This window comes from Sorex fumeus, unplaced genomic scaffold (genome assembly GCF_029834395.1).
Source record: "Sorex fumeus unplaced genomic scaffold, SorFum_2.1 ptg000051l, whole genome shotgun sequence".
Classification (NCBI taxonomy): Eukaryota; Metazoa; Chordata; class Mammalia; order Eulipotyphla; family Soricidae; genus Sorex; species Sorex fumeus.
The window spans coordinates 39,899,301-39,920,521 of NW_026606108.1; the positions used below are offsets into that span (position 1 = coordinate 39,899,301).

At 50.3% G+C, this 21,221-nt stretch overlaps 3 protein-coding genes across 3 annotated transcripts; 1 reads left to right on the top strand and 2 right to left on the bottom strand.

The window, feature by feature from the left end:
* Positions 1-1,944: 1,944 nt before the first annotated feature.
* On the top strand, positions 1,945-6,713 carry WDR55 (WD repeat domain 55). Its single transcript, XM_056124291.1, has 7 exons — positions 1,945-2,177; positions 4,967-5,067; positions 5,157-5,244; positions 5,331-5,510; positions 5,594-5,693; positions 5,790-5,959; positions 6,037-6,713. The coding sequence occupies exons 1-7, from the start codon at positions 1,987-1,989 to the stop codon at positions 6,365-6,367; spliced, it is 1,161 nt and encodes a 386-aa protein (XP_055980266.1). The 5' UTR covers positions 1,945-1,986; the 3' UTR covers positions 6,368-6,713.
* Positions 6,714-6,838: 125 nt separating this feature from the next.
* DND1 (DND microRNA-mediated repression inhibitor 1) lies at positions 6,839-9,775 on the bottom strand. The gene is made up of 5 exons (XM_056124781.1): positions 9,734-9,775; positions 9,599-9,637; positions 8,999-9,116; positions 8,178-8,639; positions 6,839-7,458 (listed from the first exon to the last, which is right to left on the bottom strand). Exons 1-5 carry the CDS (start codon positions 9,773-9,775, stop codon positions 7,001-7,003), a joined length of 1,119 nt encoding a protein of 372 aa, XP_055980756.1. The 3' UTR covers positions 6,839-7,000.
* HARS1 (histidyl-tRNA synthetase 1) lies at positions 9,730-21,216 on the bottom strand. The gene is made up of 13 exons (XM_056124289.1): positions 21,047-21,216; positions 20,688-20,777; positions 18,917-19,036; positions 15,725-15,820; positions 14,985-15,110; positions 13,953-14,060; positions 13,753-13,851; positions 13,449-13,542; positions 12,782-12,909; positions 12,455-12,697; positions 10,926-11,042; positions 10,397-10,543; positions 9,730-10,132 (listed from the first exon to the last, which is right to left on the bottom strand). Exons 1-13 carry the CDS (start codon positions 21,134-21,136, stop codon positions 10,061-10,063), a joined length of 1,530 nt encoding a protein of 509 aa, XP_055980264.1. The 5' UTR covers positions 21,137-21,216; the 3' UTR covers positions 9,730-10,060.
* Positions 21,217-21,221: the final 5 nt, after the last annotated feature.

Sequence of the window (21,221 nt, forward strand, 5' to 3'; positions counted from 1 at the left end):
TTCTTCAGTTCCCAGAGAAGTCACAAGTGTTTTTTTTTTTTTGTGAATGTTTATAAACTTTTACTGTATAATCATTTGGCTCCATTAAAATTGGTTATCCTGGGGCCCAAGTGGCAGGGCACGTGGTGTGCATGTGTGAGGCACAGGGATTAGTCCCTGGCTTCGCATTGCCTGTCTTTTCCCCCAGCACTGCTGGTTGTGGCCTTAATGAACTCTGAACTCCTCCAGAAGTAGCTCTCACAATAAATAAATAATAATTAAACCTGCTTTCTTCTCTATCCTGAAGTATTTAGATAGTTATCAGTTCTACTGATTGTTTTCAGTCAGGCCCTGATTTCACATGCAGAAAGTCAGCTGAGTCCTTTCCTGAGCATTAGATTTCTAGATAGTGAGTGGTAGAATAGGAGGGAAAAGGGAGGAATGACCTTTTCTGGTGGCCAAGAGATGGACAGATGAATGGATTGAATGATTGATCCCAATTGTCTGGCTCATTTATGTTTCTTTTAAGACTTACCTCTGGGTAGAGAACCTCTGGGCACTAGGGTCAGCCTAGAAGACTGCCAGTCTAACTATAAGGCTCAGCCTTTTATTTACTTTTTAATTTTATTTTCAGAGAGTTATTCATAGTAATTGATGACATTATTTCAACACCAATCCCACCATTACACCTTCCCACCACCATTATTTTGAGTTTTCTCACCATCATCTAAGCCTGCCCCAAAGGCAGATGCTAAATAACTTATTTTGTATTGCTTATTATGAATAATTAAAAATGACCCAAAAAGGTTTCTGTAGAGGAAAGTGGTTGAAAATTGTTGTATCTCATCTTGGAGCCATTTAAGTCCCTGTATTAGAGATTATTCATTAACATGTTAGAGTTTGAGTCATGTGCGAATATATATATATATATACACACAGACACATATATATGTTCAGAACTTTTTACATTTTTAATCAAGATTGGCTGTCTTCTACCTTACACCCCATCAAATGTGGTGTGCGACTCTTTGTGTATCCTTGGCATAATTGAGTTGTTGGGCAGCCACTTTTGCAGCTACATGCTCCTGGAATTCTAAAATTTTTTCATAGGGTTTTAGATCTAGCGTTAAAATTTTTTTTAACTGGATGGTGATTTTTGGGTTCCAGAGGCATCTGCAGTGTGTTGCTTTCTACCGAGATTCATTTGTGATGTGAAGCGCGAGGAGATGGGAGGAGGGGCTTACTACTACAGCTGGGTGAGGTTTGAGTAGCCACAAGAAAATGGCCCCAAGGGTCAGAGAGATAGTACAGTGGGTAAGGATGCATGCCTTGCAGGTAGCTGACCCAGGGTTTGATCCAGACACAGTATATGGTCCCCCAAGCACCACCTGGAATAATTCCTAACAGCAGAGCCAGGAGTGACCCCTGGGCATTGCTGGGTGTGGCTCAAACCTTCCCAACCCCCACCCCCCAAACCCAAACAAAACCCAACTGTCCCATCATGGAAATTGCTCCCATCTTTGTGGAACTTTTGGTAACATGTCTAGAATGTTGTCAGCTGCCCTGCCCTCTCCCCCTTCAGCAACTCCTTGCCAAATTTGAGATATGCTGGCCTCCCTCGCCAAGCCTCCATCCAAATCAGGAACCAAACTAGAGAGCAGGGAGAGAAGCATTCCTTTGCCCACAAAGACGCTGAGCACAAACCACAGCAGTTTAAAGCGTCTGTGAGGGCTGCCTGCTGTTCCCAAGTCAGATTCTCCCGTCTGTTTTTTTTGAGGCTTCCTGACCAACCTGGTCACATTTCTCGTAGTTGGGTTTCATCAGCCATTCACAAAAGATTGGTCCTTCAAGCACCCGCTCTCAGCCCGGCTTAACTGGGCCACTTCGGGGTTAATCCCGCCTTTCCTCTACGTCACTTCCGGCGCCGCCCCGCCGCGGAAGTGTACCCTAGCCGCGCAGCTCAGCTTGCCTGTGCACGACTGCGCGTGACTGTGAGTCCTGTAGTGCATGGAACGCACGTGTGAAGAGAGGCCTGTGGAGGATGGGAGCGACGAAGAGGACCCCGATTCTACGGAAGCTTCGCCTCGGATCCGGGACACCCCGGAAGACATCGTGCTGGAAGCGCCGGCCAGTGGGCTGGCGTTTCACCCGACCCGCGACCTGCTGGCGGCCGGGGATGTGGACGGGGACGTGTTCGTGTGAGTGCAGGGGGCGTGGTGGGCACTGTCTGGGAACTGCCCGGGACGAGCTCCGCCGGGATGGAGCTGCAGTGAAGAAAGGCACAGGGAGACACGTTTTGTCGGCCTCACCTTACTTGACTCCAAGTCCTAGACTGAAGGAGGTTTCTTGTTAGCCGCTGACTTTCCCTCAATCTCTTAACGGCTTCTAGTCATGCATGTCATAATTTGAGTGCCTGTCTCCCTTAATGTTTATGAATTTTTTTTACCTACCCCACAATAAATTTTTACTGTGAGAAAAATTGCTTTTACATTTTGTCTAATGTACTCTGATATCTTGTGATTTTATTCTGTTATTTGGGGCTCATGAAATTCTGGTTGCAGTGCACTAATGAGTTATGATTGGAACCAGGGAAACTGTTGTGGAGAGTTATGCATAGTCCGTTTTGTTCGTAATTTTTTAAACTCCTGTTTATAGCTCAGGGTAGATGCTCAGTACACGTTTGATTTTGAATGAAAGAAGTAGGCTAGAATCTGAAAAGGGATTTAAGGTTTAACTTAGAACTGAACTACCGGGTTTATGAAATGAATTCAAACCTCATTTTTAGTCAATTTCAGTATTTGTAGTTTTGGAAATGGGACTATTGGTGAGAATATAGCTCACATGGTGGAGACATTTCTTGCATGTGGGAAGACCAGGTTTTGATCCCCTGCACATGTCCCGTCTGTCACTGCACCCTTGACTGGGTTGGCCCCTACAGCAGTAAAAAGTGGTGGTAACAATAATACCTATATTGCAGAAGGGTGCGTGTTTAGTACAGCACCTGAATTCACAAACGTGGGTTCCCTCCAGCAACTCTCCATGTGTTGAAGTTAGGCATTTGGAAGATACCTGGTACCTCTGTTTTTCTTCACATGTGCACACACACACCATTCTATTGTTTCAGTGCCTCTTCCCTACTCTCAATTGCTGCTTTCTGGCTGGCCTTTCCTCCTGTAACCATTCTGAAATTTCTTTCCCATAGGATTACATTTCCCCTTGTGGGGGATCAGTGCTGAGGCAAGCTCTGGGGATACTCTTAACTGGTACTTCAAATCTGAGCTGACAAGCACACTTTCACTCCACCTCCATTTGATTGGTCTCCCTTCCAGCATCCCTATATGGTGTGGTTAATTGGGACTCTTTCTAGCGTGGTTTCCCAACTTCCAGAACTATCCTTCGTTAATTTAACAAATACGTATTTTGGGGCCTCCACTGTGACCCAGACCTAAGTTTGTTCAGGCTTGCTGGTTTTTAGTGGGGCATACAGTTGGGCCACACCAAATGATGTTCAGGGACTATTCACAGGACTGTGTGTTCGGGGGTCACTTCTGATGGAACTGGGGTAGGGAGACCATATGTGATTCTGAGGTATTAACCTGAGTTGGCAGCATGCAAGACAAGTGCCTTACCTTCTGTAATCTCTCTGGCCTCTGGCCAGTTTTGTTACTGTTTAGTTGCTTGTTTTGGAAGTTGAGGGGGAGTTTGGGCCATACCTGATAGTTCTCAGGAGTCATTTCTGGTAATGCTCTTGGGACCACTCGAGGTGTTGGGATCAAACTGGGGTTGGCTACATGTAAGTCAAGTGCCTTAACCCCTGTGCTATCTCTTTGCCCTTGTTTTCTTTACATTTATTTTGGGGCATCTCAAGCATTGTTAAGGAGTTTGTAAGGCCACTTCCACTGGTACTTGACTGGGATATGTGGTACTCAGGTAGGCCTGTTGCTGCTTGGGGGTGATCAGGGCCATATTTAGTTTTGGGAATCATGCCATGCTGAGACCAAACTTGAGACTGTCCGTCTCCTTAGCCACTTTTTTGTTTTTTTAATTTTAGCAGGGGGTGGGGGAGTGGGGATGAGGGTTGGGATAAAGGTCAGGAAAATTAGGTCACAAAAATGACCTGTATAAATTATTTTTTTACTTTTGGGGTCACACTCGGTGATGCTCAGGGGTTACTCCTGGCAGTGCTCAGAGGACCATATGGGATGCTGGGAATTGAGCCTAGGTTTGCTGCTTGCAAGGGAAATGCCCTAACCACTGTACTATAACTCCAGCCCTGCAAATGTATTTTGAATGTATACTGGTTGAAAAACACCCTAACATTTAGAATAGAAAGTGGGAAAAGCCATCTGGAGATAGCTCAGTGACTTAAGACAAATACAAAGTTGTGAGTGCAAATCCTGATATCACCATTCTGAGGTGACTAGGTCAGTCCCACCATGATGCCTGGTTCGACTAAAGGTGGCTTAAAGCTTGCCAGGCAAGTGCAAGACCTCCAGTTCAAACCCCAGTGATGCCTGCACGCATTTAGGTGGCCCTAACTGCTCTGCCATTAGGGACTGCAGCCAAAGGACCCAGATGATGATTTAGTGGCTTGGAAAGTATCTGCGTCAAGGTGTGGCCCTGAGCTTAATCTTTGGTACTGTGCTTGCAGTGCTGATCCTGACCGCCCTGTGGTCTGGGGTCCTCAGTGGGGGAAAATGTGGAAAGGGGCAAGAAAGATGTCTCAGAGGGCTAGAGCACGTGCTTACCATGTGGGAACCCGAGGTATGATCCCCAGTGCTATTTGGGGTAATGCGGGGAGTAGTCCCTGACCTTAGTGTGACCAAAACACAAAACATAAAAAGCAGAAAAAAATGGGGTAAGCTCTTTGAATTTGGAGATGGGCAAGTAGGAACTCCTGGGTAGTTCAAAGTTGGTGACTTGGTCTCTATGCTCCATGCATTGCAGGTGGGGTCTGGGGTCATTCGTGTTCCTCTTTTCTCCTCAGCTTTTCCTATTCCTGCCAAGAAGGAGAAAACAAGGAACTCTGGTCCTCAGGTCACCATCTCAAGTCCTGCCGAGCTGTTGTTTTCTCTGCAGATGGGCAGCGTGAGTGTCTGGAAGGCAGCCAGCAATGTGGTGTTGGGAGAGGAGCTGTGGGCACACAGCACCGTGACCTGGGTCCCTTCTTCCCCTAGAACTTGTTACCGTCTCCAAGGACAAAGCCATCCATGTGCTAGATGTGGAGCAGGGTCGACTAGAAAGACGCATTTCCAAGGCTCATAGGTAAGGGGACTAACCACTGAGGTGAGGGGTAAGGACCAGTAGGTCCCAGGGAATGAAGATGCTACAAGTCTGGATTGTGTCTCCAGTGCCCCCATCAACAGTCTGCTGCTGGTGGATAAGAATGTTCTGGCCACTGGGGATGACACAGGTGGCGTCCGGCTCTGGGACCAGCGGAAGGAGGGCCCCTTAATGGACATGCGACAGCATGAGGAGTACATTGCGGATATGGCCCTGGACCCAGCCAAGAAACTGCTGCTGACAGCCAGGTACAGCCTAAAGCTCCCTCTTCTTTCCCTGGGTGAAGTGTCTCCCTGGAAGTCTCTCACCAGACCTGCTCCTGTCTCTGCAGTGGGGATGGCTGCCTTGGCGTCTTCAACATCCGGAGACACCGGTTAGAAGTGCTTTCCGAGCCTCAGTCTGGAGACCTGACCTCTGTCACCATCATGAAAGTACATCTGGGGATGAGGGATGGGTAGAGTAGGGTGGAGGGTGCAAGGGACCTGATCTGACAAGCTTCACAAACAGTTTTCCCCATTTCTCTGAAGTGTGGGAAGAAAGTGGCCTGTGGCTCCAGTGAAGGTACCATCTACCTCTTCAACTGGAATGGCTTTGGGGCAACAAGTGACCGTTTTGCTCTGAGAGCAGAGTCAATTGACTGCATGGTTCCCGTAACCGAGAGTCTGCTATGCACCGGCTCCACCGACGGCATCATCAGGTAAGAGAAGCCAGCATGGCCCTTGGTGCACGCAAGGCCGGGCTCAGCCAGCCAGTGCCACATTCTCTCTCTTTCAGGGCCGTGAACATCCTGCCCAACCGAGTGGTGGGCACTGTGGGCCAGCACGCAGGGGAACCTGTGGAGGAGCTGGCCCTCTCCCACTGTGGCCGCTTCTTGGCTAGCAGTGGCCATGACCAGCGCCTTAAATTTTGGGACATGGCCCAGCTGCGGGCTTTGGAAGTGGATGACTACCGACGGCGCAAGAAGAAAGGAGGGCCACTTCGGGCCCTGAGCAGCAAGGCCTGGAGCCCAGATGACTTCTTTGCAGGACTGAGGGAGGAGGGAGAGAAGTCCATGACTCAGGAGGAGGAGGAGGAGGAGGAAGAAAGTGAGGATGACAGTGACTGAGTCTCAAGACAACCCCCCACTGTCCCTTCCTGGGCTGCTGCCTCCTCTGAGAGATTCTGAATTGTCACCATCTTGTGGAGACCCAAGCACTGAGAGCGGGAACCTGCACTTCTTAGAGCATCTGCTCACTCTGCCTGAGTTAGGCAACCCACAGCTGGGCAAGACAGTACGGACACAGGTGTATGACAACCATAGGTTTAATATAAATACAAACCAGCACAGAAAAACTCAAAACCACACATAAATCAAAAACTGGAATGCCACTAGTGGGGACAAAAGGCAGCTTTCTGACCCTTTGGCTCAGCCAGCCCACAAATAAAAGCCAACAAAGGACAACCCAAGAAATTAACAAAGATTCATGCTAAGCTATTAGGGGAATGTGAGGTGGGTATGGGTACGTGATGTGTGTCTGTCACACAGTGGCCAAGGAAAACCGTGGGGTGAGACCTTACCGTTCCCCTGGGTTGAGAGAAGGGTATGGCCATGCCCACTGCCCAGCCAGACACCAGCTGCCCCCAGCTAGGAGGCTGTCAGACTTAGGGCAGGCCCCGGGTTCCTCTTGGGATAAGGGGGTGGCTGCCCAGGCCTGCTAGGCTTTGCCTCCTTGTTCAGGCTCCCGCAGGGAGAACACGGTCACTGCTTAGCCATGGCATCTGCCTCAGCCCCAGAAGACCGCAGGAGGCCAGCCCCGCACTCACTTATCGCCTCCAGCAGTCGTAGGGACACAGCCTCTTTAGCTGCCTCGTGAACCTCCTGCCCTTCCTGGGCTAGCACAACCCAGATGAGACCACTGAAGGGCACTGGGTGACCAGGGATCACCACCTGGTACCAGAAGCGGTGCCAGCCAGTATGGCTTGTGCCCAGACACTTGGTAAGAAACACTGGACTGCCCAGCTTCATCCGTTGGCATAGAAGCTGCAGGGCAGCCCGAGCTCCTTGAGACTCAAGTTTGGCATTAGCCAGGCCCAACTGGCTGCCCTCTGGCTGTAGGCACTGCAGGGAGGGACCCACTAGCTGCTGGCGGAGTCTCTGCTTCAGGTCTGGCTTGAGCCACTCCACCGCTACCTGCTCTCCACAGAGGCGTGACTGCCCTGAGAAAACAGACAAGAGCAAGTCAACTCCCTGGCCAAAGTCCCAGTCCCTGTGAGCCCCTAGGAGCTGGGGTTTTCTTTCTTTTTTTTTTTTTATGGGGGGGGAGGTGCATGGGTCACCCTTGGCTCAGGGATCTTCTTGATGGAGCAGGGACCATATAGGGTGCTGGGGATAAAACCTGGTCCTCTGCTTAAGTTTCAGCCTCCCCATTTCCCTGAGATGTGACCTTGGGCAAGTTCAGTCCCCAGGCTTCTTTGTGCTGCTTTGTAAAGAAGGTATAATGCAAGCTACTGATAGTTGCAGGCTTTATGTGGTAAGTAATCTGAGAAAGCTTTTTCCTCAGGAATAAAAGGTAGGCTCCACAGATAAAAGGAAGCGGTAAGGTAAAAGGCTTAGACCGCCTCGGGCTAGTCAGTGTCTCACCTGCAGTAGCCTCACCTTTAAGGGCCACCATTCAGTTTCACTGGGATGCTGAATATTCAGTCAGGAGATCAGGGAAGCGTTTAGGTTCAGGTAGGAGGTGCCAGGTTGCAACACCATAAATTTAAAAATAGCTCAAATGCATAATAAAAGACTGCCCACTCAGGCTAGTTAGGCCCCAAAATCTTGCAACCACACTACTTCGGTGGTAGTGCCTGGACGTGTCTGGCCCCAAACCACGCCCCCGCCCCCGCTCTCGCATCTTCCACGCGCCTGCCCCCCACCCCCATCCCCCTACCTTCCACCAGGGCCTTTTTGGCCATAGCGGCGGCGCGGTGGGAGCTGAACTTGAGCAGCGCCATCTGCGCGGGCGCTGGCCCCGGGCTGGGCAGCAGCAGCGCCTCCTGCAGGCCGGGGCCCAGCGGCTGCAGCGCCATCAGGAGCGCGCGGCGACTCAGAGCCTGCGGCAGCCCATCCACGCTCAGCTCGCACTTCTCGGTGCTGCGGCACACAAGCAGCGGGCACGACGGCCGCAGCTGGTGGTTGTGCAGCGTGGCGATGGCTGCCTGGGCGCCGCGCCGCGAGCTGTAGCGAGCATAGGCGAAGCCGCGGTTCAGGCCGCTGAAGGTCATCATCAGGCGGAACTCGTAGAGGCGGCCCACGCGCTGGAACAGTGGGATCAGCTGGTGCTCATACACGTCCTGCGGCAGCCGCCCGATAAACACCTCGGAGCCGGCTGGCGGCGGGCTGCCCACCCAGCCTGGGGGAGGAGAGTGGGGAGGGGGTGCCGTCATTCATCAGGCTGGCTGGGGGAAGGGGGCCAGGGTGGGAGGGGCTTTGGCAATCATCTGTGAAAAGGATCGAGCTCGGAAACCTGGGTCAGGGCATAGAGAAGCGAGTCCGGGGGCTGGCAGAAGCGGGGCCCTTTAAAGACTGGCCCCCTTCCTTGAGGGGTGGTGGGGCCGAGACAAAAATCGCCCCATCTGCTGGGGAGGCGGAAAGGGCAGCCGGGGGTCCTGGCTTTGCAACCCAACCCTCCCCCACGCTGGCCCCTCCCCCAATGGGGGCCGGCGGGGCCGTCGAGGCCGTCGCGGCAGCGGAGGGAAGGGGCTGCCGTACCTGGGGGTGGGCCGCCGTACTTCCTCTGCCCGTTCACCTGCACCAGGCGGATGCCCGTCTCCCTGACCCAAGCCTCCAGCGCCGCCTTGTTCTCCGGATTCACTCGCTCACACCAGAGCTGCAGGCCAAAGGGCAGGTGGGAATGGCGGATCGCACGGCGTGGTCCCCACCCCCGACCCCGCGCACACGCCGCATTGGGGTCCCGCTGCCCCAGCTCCTTAAGCGAAGGGGCGCTGGGTGACGCTCTGGGTGCCAAGCTCCTACCTCGCACTCCCGCTTGGACTGCATGGTTCTCCAGCTGGTCCGTGGCCACCCCCTTTATAACCTCCTCCCCCAACACTGCCGCACTCTGGAAGTTTCCCTATCCCTCCACTCCCCCCCCACCACAGCGCTCATTGGCCCGGGACGCGACCCCGCCTCCCCGGGGGGCGGAGGCCCCCTCTGCACGTGAGCCGCTGGGAAGCACCAACACAGGTGTGGCTGGGCCCCAGGTGCCCAGAGCGCTGCCCCGGGCAAGGCTGCAGGTAGCCAGTCACCCCAAGAAGCACCCGCAGTGGGCAAGAATCTCCTGGTACCCTTTCACCGAGCCTAACCGTTCACCTCTTTGCCACCACCGGTGGTCCGAGTGGGAGGCCCTTCCTGATGCGGAAGGCGAGATTGGCAACATTGATGCAAACAGGCTGCAGTAGTTTAGGCATTTATTGGACCTTTGGTGGTGTTTGTGGAACATTGCGCCTTCCGTTGTAGGGCGCCGCAGATGAAAGAAATGGAGGCCATTTTCGGCCTCTTCCTACTGCCAGGCCCCGGGGAGGGATGGGCTGGTAGGACTAAACCTCCTGGGCCTTTGATGCAAAATGCCCGTTCCCCACCCCCTAACCCCTCGCCCTGCCGCTGGTGGCTAATTATCAATAAAATAATCATAATTTTTTAAAAGTCTCAATTCTGGCCGCTCTCGGGGTCTCGCCGCAGGGACAGATCCAAGCAGGCTATGGAAGGACACTGCTGAGTTCCCCAGCCTCACTCAGTGCCAGTCCACTTTCCCTCTGCGGCCTCGCTGGTTGGTCAGCAGTTGCAGAGGGGCTGGCTCGTTCTCCGTTTGATCTCGTCCACCAGGTCTTCTCTCCGGACATCCACCTGGCCGAGGGAGGAAGGTGGTATGAGCACTGCCCGCCCCACTGCCTGGGAGGGCCCACACCTTGCTCTCCCAGTCATTCGTGGCACCGTTTGGGGGCAGGAGCCACTCAGGCACTGCAGGTAGATGGTGTTTCTTGGGGGAGTCCAAGAGCCAAGAGGTACTCGTGGAGAAGGACCTCTGCCACTGTCTCCCCAGTCTCAGTGGGCACCGGCCTGCCAGCACAGCAGACATCCCTCCGGCAGCCTTCCAGCTGCCCCCCTTACCTCTTCCCTGCTGGCCACTGAGCGGAGCTTGATGACCCCTTCCTTGAGCTCCTGTTCACCGATGATGGCCACTAGAGGGATCCCTGTCTCTTCGCAGTACTGCAGCTGATTCAGTAACTTGGGGTTCTTCTTGTAGAGCAGCTCTGCCTGCGGGCACCAGGGCAGAAAGTGAAGTGAAGTCTGGCTTTGCTGTCCTGAGGATAATCTCCGGGGGACCTCTGGAGATTGTTCTGACACCTTGTTCTTAGCTCCACCCCAAGAAGTTAGAGTAACGGCAGCATCACTAAGGGTGAGTTTGCTTGCTGTGCGTGTGTGTGTGTGTGTGTGTGTGTTGGTAGTTGGGAGGTGGGTGGGGTTTGGGTCACAACTGGCATCGCTCAGGTGCTACTCCCAGAGACCACGTGGTGCCAGGGACAAAATCCAGGCTCCAGCATGCCAAGTATGTGCTCTAGCCCTTTGGGTTACCTCCACAGCGCCAAGGGTGCGCTCTGCTTTAGACTGCCGGCATTCCCAGGGGTGCCTCCTCTACCTTGATACCAGCATCCCATAACTCCGCAGCGAGCTTTAGTCTCTCCTCCAGCAGCTTCTTCTGTGCAGAGGCCACAAGCACTTGTGTCTCTGTGGTCCGCACCTTCTCCTCCAGCGCCTGGGGGACAGGACAGATAAGAGTCAGGCAGCTGGGTGACCCTTGACAACACCTTCAAGGGACAGTGTGTTCTTGTCAGGATTCTAAGACCAGCCCTGGACTCAGTGAGCTCCACCAGGCCAGGGGCCAACGACCTCCTCCAGCTAATTTGGCATAAGGTAGAACTGCTGGGAGAGAGAAGAAATGAACTGTTTCACCCCAGAGTTAAATGACACAAGGGAAAGGCAAAGGGTGTGGATGTGTAATAACTTTAAGCTTATTTCTCCCCTGAAAGAACATTCACACAGATGTGCCACTGTGAGTGTGCCCGCCCTGGCAGTTGAGTTCTCCCTTACTAAGTGCTCACTTAGGAGACCGTGCCTCACATCCAGCCGCAGGGCATCACTTGGGGGGGGGGTGGCTAGGGGGTGTAGGGAGAATGCTGCTGTTGTTCTTATCTTTTTTCTAGAAAACAACTTGCACATTCTTACAACACAACCCACCCATCAGAAGAGTGACCTCAATTGGAAACATGGGCGGTTTCCACTCTAGAGACAATGATGGGAGCCTGGACAGGACGTGGCCTGAGCACTCCCTGGGGCTGAAATGCAAACAGCCACATAGGAAGGGGTGAGGTGATGAGGGGTTTCTCTGGTGTGACTCAGGGAGAAATCCCTGGCAGAGTCAAGTCAGTGATCTGAGGGGTCCCACTTAGTATCACTTAAAGACAATTCCCGCTTTGTGCTAGTAGCGCTGCCTGGACCCACATTCTGACCCTGCCTTTCGTGATTCACCTTGGGGAAGTCATTTGCTCTATAAGGCTTCAAGTCGCTTGTCTGAAAAATGTAAATACAAAAAGTAGCTCTTGTTGGGGCTGGAGCGATAGCACAGTGGGTAGGGTGTTTGCCTTGCACGCGGCGGGCCGGGGTTGATTCCCAGCATCCCATATGGTTCCCTGAGCACTGCTAGGAGTAATTCCTGACTGCAGAGCCAGGAGTAACCCCTGTGCATTGCCAGATGTGACTCAAAAAGCAAAAAAAAAAAAAAAAAAAAAACTTGTCAAAGCACACTTGTGAGAATTTTATTAGACAATGTATGAAAAATATTAAATACTGCCTGATGTGAATGAAAATTCTGAAGAAAATCTGGGTCTCTGGATAGACCAGCTAAGATTTCTGACAGCCCCAGGGAAGCAGGGGCCAGAGCAAAGGATTTTGTACAAAAAAATGACCAAAGATCCATAAAGCTGGCCTCTAACGGGGGCTAGGGAGGTCAGCAACCACCATTTCTTCATTTTTTTCTTGGCAGATATGCTTCCCTGCCTTCTAGAGATCAAGGAAGATCATTTGGGGCCCACCACCTATCAAGACTGTTTTTTGAGAGGGAGGTGTAAGTCCCAAATGATCTTCCTTCACTTTTCCCCTAGGACTCACCTCCAGCCTCTGCTCCACAATAGAGAAGATGCGCTCCACTCCAACGCTGAGCCCCACACAAGGCACCTTGCGCCCTTTGGGGTCAAACATGCCCACCAGTCCATCATAGCGCCCTCCAGCGGCGACACTGCCCACACCCAGGGGCTCTTCCCCTTCCCTAGCCGGAGTCTGGAGCAGCACCGCCTCATAGATCACCCCCGTGTAGTAGTCCAGCCCTCGCGCGAGGCTCAGGTCAAAGGAGATCTGTGGGGAGAAGAGCATAGGCTTACCCATGAGGGCCACGGCCCTGGAGCCCAGCTAGGGGCTGCTGGCCCCAGCCCAACTCACTTTGTCAGCAATGCCAAACAGGGTCAGGTATTCAAATAGCAGCTTCAGGTCTCCCAGGCCCTCCAAGGCCTGCTTGTTTTGGGACAGTTTAGCGTCCTGGAGCAACTGTTCAACTAGGGATACTCCACCTGGAGAGAGACATTTGTGAGCCATGCTGACTGACGAGAAGATGAAGGAAAGAGAGCTTTACTTTTCTGCCTGGACTGTGCATGTTCTCAGCACATACTCCTTTTCCTTCTCTCTCTCCCTTACACACACACACACACACACACACACACACACACACTCCTTTTCTTCTCTCCAACATACACTCTCCCTTTCCTTTTCTCCTATACACACAACACAGTAGAGCTAATCCTAAGCCCCTCTTCCCTGTCTGTCTCTCTCTCTTATACACACAGATACACACAGACACAGTCTCAGTCTCCCATCCCTAACCCTCACAAACATGTGCACATATACACATCCTTTCCCCTCTCTCTTTCACACATACTCCTTTTCCTTCTCCACACACACATCTCTCCCTGACATCTCTCTCTCTCTCTCTCTCTCTCTCTCTCTCTCTCTCTCTCTCTCTCTCTCTCTCTCACACACACACACACACACACACACACATTTAAGCACTGAGGGCAGTGGAGAGCTGCCGGGGATACGGTCTGTTCCTTACCATGCTGCTGGACGTAGACCCCGATGCAGTCGGCCACCTCAGGTGCAAGGCCCTTTTCTCCCACCATCTCATTCTTTACTTCCTCCCAGGACACCTGGGCAGAAGATACTAGTCAGGGCCCGCCCTCCAACCGCTCCCCACACAGAGCAGGTGAGGGCCCTCCTAGAGCAAGAAGTGAGGCTTGCATGTCTTGCCCCGGGGGTGATGTTCCTGTTAGATCAGAGGCAGGCCCCCCCTTTCTCCTAATCTTGTTTTTCATTAGTCAGGGTGGGATGGGGGAAGAGTCTGGCCTCTGGGTCATTACCTTGTCCAGCTTGTCCACTGAGGAGCAGATGGTGCGGAACTTGCTGTCTGGAACACCACAGATGGCAAACATTCCATCTAGAATGCGCCGGTCATTGACCTGCAGAGAGCCATGGCACAGTGTGGCGGGACTCCCTGCACTGGGGCTGCTGGTTCCGCTGAAGGCCCAGGTGTGCCCTCCCAGCCCCGTTCAGCACTGACCTTGATCAGGAAGTCACCAATCTGAAGGGAGCTTAGGATCTCACACATGATTTTCAGGCACTCTGCATCAGGGATCATGGGGTCAAACTGGCCAGCGATGTCAAAGTCCTGCAGGGAGAAAGTCAGTCTCTGCAGTGGGTTCTCCTAGGAACTTTGCTCTCCAAGAAGGCCTGGCATGCGCAGAACCACAGCTTATTCTTTGCCGCACATCAGGTCACCTTCTGGTTTGCCCTGGTTTCCTTTTCTTCTACTTGCCTACCCCATTGTTATCTCATTCATCTACTTATTCCTCCCTCTGCTGTGAGGCCATGATTCATTCTCTAGTCATTCAAAAGCTCTGGCTCCATCTGGATGATCTGATACCTGAAATCCAATTTCCCCATCCTTTGCTATGATCCTATTATATATGTGCATAATAGGACCATAGCATCTTCTCCTGTGTGAGGGCAGGCCCAGGTGCCAGGTACTCAGAGGTCACTCTCAGTGCTTGTAGGGGACTATGTGGTACCAGGAAATGATCCCAGGTTCCTATGTGCAAAGCATGCCCTCAGCCTTCTGTGTTCTCTCCAGTCCTGTTTGGTTTATTACAAAGAGCAATAATGGCGAATCTCATTTTTCTTTTTTCTTTTTTTTTTTTTGCGGGGGGGGGGGCGGGTGCAGGGGTTGGGTAGAATTTCAGCCACACGATGTGGTGCTCAGAGCTTTTTCCTGGCTCTGTACTCAAGAGTCACTCCTGTCAATACTTAGAGGACCAGATGTGGTGCCAGGAATCAAAATCAGAATCAGTCATATGCAAGGCAAGTGCCTTAACCCCTGTATCATCTCTGCAGCACTCACTTTGCTGTTCTCATTCCTATGATCTTCTTAGAGTAATTCCTGTCCTCCCCTGTTCATTGGACCTGAATGAAATCTGTGTGAAAATACTACAGAAGATAACATTTCTGGGGCATCCAGTTTATTCAGGACACCATGATTATTCAGTACCTTCTACTGGCTTGAGCCAGGCCCATTTTGCCCCACAAACATACTCACACACTGGTAGAATTCGCGATAGCGGCCCCGGGTCATTGCTGGGTTATCCCGCCGATACACTTTTGCTATATGGTAGCGCTTGATGTTGGTCAGTTTATTCATTGCCAAATATCGAGCAAAAGGAACCTGACGACAAAGAGTTAAGGAGAAAGGCTCTCCTGACAGAGTCTGAAGATTGATTATCCTGGTTATGGAGTCTGGGGTGTAAACCCTCCCTAGGCCAGGCAAAATCAACCCCGTAAGATGAACAGCTTTGTGGTTTGATTGAAAAAATCAACTTTGTCACCACAATGGGTGGCAGAAGTTTCAGAAAAGATTAAGGGGACTTTCTTCTTAATGATGTCTGCCCTGGGCTCTACTGAGCTTGACAGCAGACCGGGCAGAGTGACCAAAAGCAGAAAAGGGCCCAAGTGGACTCTCTGACACAGCTTGGAGGAAATGAAGTATGCTGTAGGCCAATTAAGAAGAACTCTGTGCTCAGAGCAGGGCAGGGAGAGGCTTTCTGGAGTCAGCGAAGCTGCAAGAGTCAGAATGCACCCCGACACAAGGCAGAGGCCTCACTCAGCATACAAACTTCTTAGATTATGCTCTGTTGAGCCAAGTCTTGCTCTCGGTTTAGTAAATATCTCCACTATTGTCAAAGGCATCTTACTGGATTCCACCTATGCCCGACTGTCCACAAACCAGAGACTAACAACAATTCCATTCAAAGCATCAAGAACCAGAGTCTGAAAAGATATGGTGAGGTCATAGCGAAGGGAGAGCAGCTCCCCTCCCTGGTCTTTCAGATCGTAGATAAGCTTAGAGTCTTCTCCGTATTTCCCAGTCAGTGTTTCCTGGAGAAAACATGAAGAAATGTGGTCACCATGATAAATTTAGCAGTAAAAGAGAAGTGCTGAACACAAAAGACACAACTTTGATACCATTAATTTCACTTTGTCCACATTTCTGTTCTCTACCCCAAATGCTTACCTATTTGGTGCAGTTATAACCAGAATGAACACTAATGTTTGTGTTTTTCTTATTACCTTTCCATTTTATGAGAGCTGAAGCATTATTTTTATTTATTTACTTATTTGCGGGGGCGTGGTGGTGGTGGTTTGGGCCATACCTGAGGTGCTCAGGGCTTACTCCTGACTCTGCACTCAGGGATCATTCCTGGCAGGCTTGGGGACCATATGTCATGCTGGGATCAAACCCAGGCTAGCCAAGTGCAAGGCAAGCAAGAGCCCTACTTGCAGCCCTATCCTCCCTGAAGCTTTATTTTTGCAGCTGCAAAGAGAGCAGAGATCCAAGGGCTAGTGTATGTGCTCTGCACATGGGAGGCCCATGTCCATCACCAGCATTATGTAGTTCCCAAAACACCACCAGCAGCGACCCTCCCAAGAGACTGCCTGAGAGAGAATAAAAAACAAAAACACAGCACAATATTAGGTGAGAAACATCATCCTAACATTAATCAAACGTTAGGTTATTCTTATTTTTAAAGTGTTTCATATTTCAGCAAATGTATTTGGGCATTAAAGTATTTATTTTTTTTTTTGGTTTTTGGGTCACAACTGGCGAAGTTCAGGGGGTACTCTGGGTGGTGCTCAGGGAACCATATAGGATGCCAGGGACTGAACCTAGGTTGGGTTTATGTAAGGCAAGTGCTTTACCCGCTACACTATCTCTCTGGCCCTCATTCAGTCCTTTTTTTTTTTTTTTTTTAAGACAAATGCTCCACTATGGAGCTACATTTCCAGTCACACTTAAACCACACTCAGCTGTGCTCAGGGATTATATCTGCTTAAGGGCTTTGGGGTGGCGGGTCTCTTCCAGTGGTCCTAGGGGGACCAGATGGCACAGGGATTGAACTTATGTCTTCTGTATGCAAAGCATGCACTCAGCCAATTGAGCTACCTTGTCACTCCTATTTTTTTTTTTTTTTGGCCACACCTGGCTATGCTCAGGGCTTACTCCTGGCTCTACATTCAGGGCTCACTCCTGGAGGGGTTCTGGGGACCATATATAGTGCCAGGGATAGAATACAAGGCATGCCCCACTCACTCCAACCCCAGCCTATGCTATTATGTTTTTTTGTTGGCCATTCATAGGTGCCCTGAGGATTGTGCAGTACAAGAGATCAACCAAGGATTCCCATTGGCAAAGGATGTGCTCTAGCCCTTTGAGCTAACTTCCCAGCTCAATAAGAAGCAGTTTATTTATTTATTTATTTTTAGGGTCATTTTTTTAAAAATTTTTATTAGTGAGACACCATGAGGTACAGTTGTTGACTTACAAATTTTTGTGCTTGGGTTTCAATTATATAATGATCAAATACCCATCCCTCCACCAGTGTCCATTTCTCACCACCAAGAAGTAGTTTATTTTTTAAGAAATTTTTAAAAATTATTTTCTGGATTTGAGTTACACAGAGCATTCAGAGGCCATTACCAGAGGGGCTCAGGGCTCCATATGCAGTGCCCAATAAGAAGTGCTTTAGATGAAGTATGTGTAAAGGATTATTTGAAGAATAGGATTTTAACTGCAACTTAAAATTAAAACACAGGGGCTGGAGAGATAGTACAGCGGGTAGGGTGTTTGCCTTGCACGCAGCTGACCCGGGTTCGATTCCCAGCATCCCATATGGCCCCCTGAGCACTGCCAGGAGTAACTCCTGAGTGCAGAGCCAGGAGTAACCCCTGTGCATCGCCAGGTATGACCCAAAAAGCAAAATAATAATAATAATAATAAAATTAAATAAAATCAAAACACACATGATGCGGCCTGAGCGATAGTAATTTGGATAGGGTGTTTGCCTCGCACATGGCCAACCTGCATTCATGTTCAATCCCCAGCATTCCATATGGTCCCCTGAGCACCACCCCAAGCAATTCCTGAGTGCAGCACTAAGAGTAACACCTGAGCCTCTCATTGGGTGTGGCCCCAAAACAAAATAATCAAATTCAAATAAAATAAACAGTGTAAACTTCATTTGAAATTAAAGACATAAAAAGAGGCAGGGGGAACAAAGCTCAAGAAGAGAGAAGAGGGGCTAGAGAGAAACCACTCAATGGGTTAGAGGCACGTTTTCACATAGGAGGTTCGAGATTAGAGCCCATCGAGACAACAGTGGTTGGGCAGGGAGTACGGCTCAGCTACAGAGCACTTGCCTTGCACATGTGTGAGGCCTTAAATTCAATCCTAGGTACTGCAAAGTAAATAAATAAAGGAAACTCTGGGACTGGAAAGATAACTCAAGGGCTAGAGCATGTTTTCCATGCCAGGAGCTTTGGCTTTTCTCCCCAGCACCGCCTGGTTCCCTGAGCACTAAGTCCAGCCAGCATATGCCTGGACCACCAAATGTGGCTCAAAAGTTGGGAGGAGGGGGAGGGAGAATGATTTGTTTTATATATACATAAATATGTGTGTGCGTATATATATATATATATATATACACACACACACACATACATACATACTCACACATACTTTATCTGTATGGTTTCCATGTTTCTAGCAAATATTTCAAGTCCAAGTGCCATGGAATATAGTTTTAGGAGCCCTAACTCTTCCACTTCTAAGACCTCTCATTAGGAAGCCACTGGCCACAGCCAAGCTAAAGAAAACGCAGGCCTGTCCTTCTAAGTCAGTCCCAACTCCTTTTTCTGCTTTGTCCACAGAAGGAAACTGACCTTTGGGCCTTCATTCTCATTATTCCCTTTCTTCTTCTTCTTTTTTTTTTTTTGTTTTTGGGCCACACCCGGCGGTGCTCAGGGCTTACTCCTGGCAGACATAGGGGACCATATGGAGTGCTGAGGATCAAACCTGGGTCAGCCATGTGGAAGGCAAGTGCCCCACCCACTGTACATCTCTCTGGTCCCTCATTACTTCCTTTCTTATTCACAGACCCACTCTCCAACTGTGCAGTCCCCTTCTCTGTCACTCACCTTTAATTCAAACACAGGTGTATCAATCACTTCAGCACCATGGCGCTTGAAGCAGCTAATGATGACATCAAACACCTTCTCCCGAACTGCCATCTGCCGGGGACTGTAGTCTCGTGTGCCCTTGGGGTTAAAATCAGCCAATCAATCAGAGATAGAACTTAAAAGCAAAGAATAATGTCTAGATGTCTATAATGAAAAATGTGAAGCATAGATTTTTCTATAGGCAAACAAATTGTAAAAAGAGCACAAATAATTTCCTATTACCAAAACCATTTGCTATTATCTAAGTCCTATTTTTAATTAAAAAGTATACCTTTTTGATTTAGTTATACTTTTTTTCTTTTTTTGGGCCACACCCAGTGGTGCTCAGGGCTTACTCCTGGCTCTGTGTTCATGGATCACTTCTGGCAGAGTTTAGGAGACCATATGGTGACAGGGATCAAACCTTGGCTGATGTAAGGCAAGTGTCTAACCTGTTGTACTATTCCTCTGACCCCCTAATTTAGTTCTGTTTCCAAGAATTTTTTTTTTTTTTGGCAGGGAGGGAACCCTACACTTGGCTGTGTTCAGGGTTTACTCCTAGCTCTATGCTCAGGATCATACTTGGCGGGGCTCAGGGGACTTTTTGGGGTGCCAGGGGTAGACTCTGGGTCAGCCACGTGTAAGACAAGTTCCTTACAGTGTTTCTAGTGCCTAGTCTTTCTTTACCTTTTGAAGGTATTATCTAAATATAACTCCCCTTAGGGATTCAAAATTCATGCACATTCACTGAATATCACTGAGTTCCAAGCATCTAAGCTCAGCCTCTCAGGATAAATGTACTACTCAAATACCTAGAAATCAGCAGCAAGTACAATTGATAAATGAATGAACTACCAATGGAACCAGATGAGGAAGTAAGATGTTCTCTTCATAGAACTAAAATCCTGGAGACTGACCTAGGAACGGCAAAACTCATTCGACTCCACGCTCCCTGTTTAGTTCTGGAAACTACCACTATTCTTTCCTGAGTTGAGGTTTCCATTCTCTACCTGGACCATCTGCCTTAATTTACAATCTTCCCCTTGCTGCCTACTGGACCTGTTATTACTTCACCATTTTTTCTTTTAGGATGAGGAACAGCCCCACCCCCACACCCCATCCCCACCTGTTTAGGCGCTATTCCTGGCTCTGTGCTCAAGAAAGACCCCTGGTGGTAGTCTGGCTGCCCATAGGCGGTTCCATAGGCGGTTCTGGGGATACAAACCAATGGGCTATTTGCAAGGCAAGTGCCTTACTATTTCCATAATTTCTTTAGGGAGGCCTTCTCAGAACCCCCAACACCACTCCACCCCCGTGAGCATCGCATTATTTGTCTCTGAACATACTTGTTATTTTAATATATTACCTAAAGCAATTTGTAATTACATATCCAGGAGTGTGAACTTTTTTTTACTACCGTTGTTTTCTTTAGTGGAATATAAGCTCCAGGAGGGAGAGCTGTTTTTCACCATGGTGTACTCAGTACTTGATACAGTTTTAAGAACCGAGTAAGTACTCAGTTAATATTTTCTGAATGAAAGAATAGCAGTAACAGGCCGACACCCTTAAACACCCAGCTGGCCTACTTTCTGTCATCACTTAGCTCTCCCAGAATGACACGCGGAGGTCAATCCGGCCCAACAACTAGTGTCTAGTACTTCAGTTGCTCCGTCGTGATCTGTTTCAGGAAGGCAGACATACATACCTTTGTGACACCTGTCTCACCCGCCACAAAAGATATGGTGTTTACCTTGGGAGTTTTGAGCACAAACTTCTGTTTCCCTTCATCTGGGCCCAGCTGTGCCTTCAGCTGCAGTAATTTCGCTACCTCCTCTTCTATCTGTAGAAAAGGCAGGCGCGGGGCTATCAACACCAGCCACTCCCTCCCTCCCCCGCCATTCATTGTCTCAGTCCCTCATCAGGATCTGCGGCCCATCTCTCTCCTCCCAGCTAGCACTGCTTCTCTCCGGGCCCAGCCGGGTTATCTCCCCATGCAGCCGGTGCTCCCTGCCAGCGCGGCCCTTTCTCCCCACATCTCTGTCCTTTCTGCAGTCCACTCCACCTGTCTATCCTCCCTGGCCCTGCTTTGGCTTGATACTTGGGTCGCACCTGCTCGGCGCTGGCCTTCTGCTGCTTGAGGCTCCGCACGCGCTCCCCCTGAAGTCGCACCAGCTCCTCCAGCGCTCCACGTCCTGCCATCCTGGTTGCTGAGAAGAACCGACAGCTGCCCGGGTCGGCGGTACCCGCCGCAGTCTAGATTCGGATGACTTCCGGCTACCGAGTT

What these genes read in the sequence shown, in the direction of transcription:
- HARS1 (XM_056124289.1), bottom strand. Translation starts at nt 21,136, where the DNA reads ATGGCAGGACGTGGAGCGCTGGAGGAGCTGGTGCGACTTCAGGGGGAG. An exon ending in AGAAGGCCAGCGCCGAGCAG is followed by an intron (nt 20,778 to 21,046) that starts GTGCGACCCAAG and finishes CCTTTTCTACAG; the next exon opens with ATAGAAGAGGAGGTAGCGAA. An exon ending in CAGTGGACAAGCTGGACAAG is followed by an intron (nt 13,543 to 13,752) that starts GTAATGACCCAG and finishes TCTTCTGCCCAG; the next exon opens with GTGTCCTGGGAGGAAGTAAA.
- DND1 (XM_056124781.1), bottom strand. Translation starts at nt 9,775, where the DNA reads ATGGCCTCCATTTCTTTCATCTGCGGCGCCCTACAACGGAAG. An exon ending in GCGGCGCCCTACAACGGAAG is followed by an intron (nt 9,638 to 9,733) that starts GCGCAATGTTCC and finishes CTTCCGCATCAG; the next exon opens with GAAGGGCCTCCCACTCGGAC. An exon ending in GTACGGCGGCCCACCCCCAG is followed by an intron (nt 8,640 to 8,998) that starts GTACGGCAGCCC and finishes CTCCTCCCCCAG; the next exon opens with GCTGGGTGGGCAGCCCGCCG.
- WDR55 (XM_056124291.1), top strand. Translation starts at nt 1,987, where the DNA reads ATGGAACGCACGTGTGAAGAGAGGCCTGTGGAGGATGGGAGCGACGAA. An exon ending in CGCATTTCCAAGGCTCATAG is followed by an intron (nt 5,245 to 5,330) that starts GTAAGGGGACTA and finishes TTGTGTCTCCAG; the next exon opens with TGCCCCCATCAACAGTCTGC. An exon ending in TCCACCGACGGCATCATCAG is followed by an intron (nt 5,960 to 6,036) that starts GTAAGAGAAGCC and finishes TCTCTCTTTCAG; the next exon opens with GGCCGTGAACATCCTGCCCA.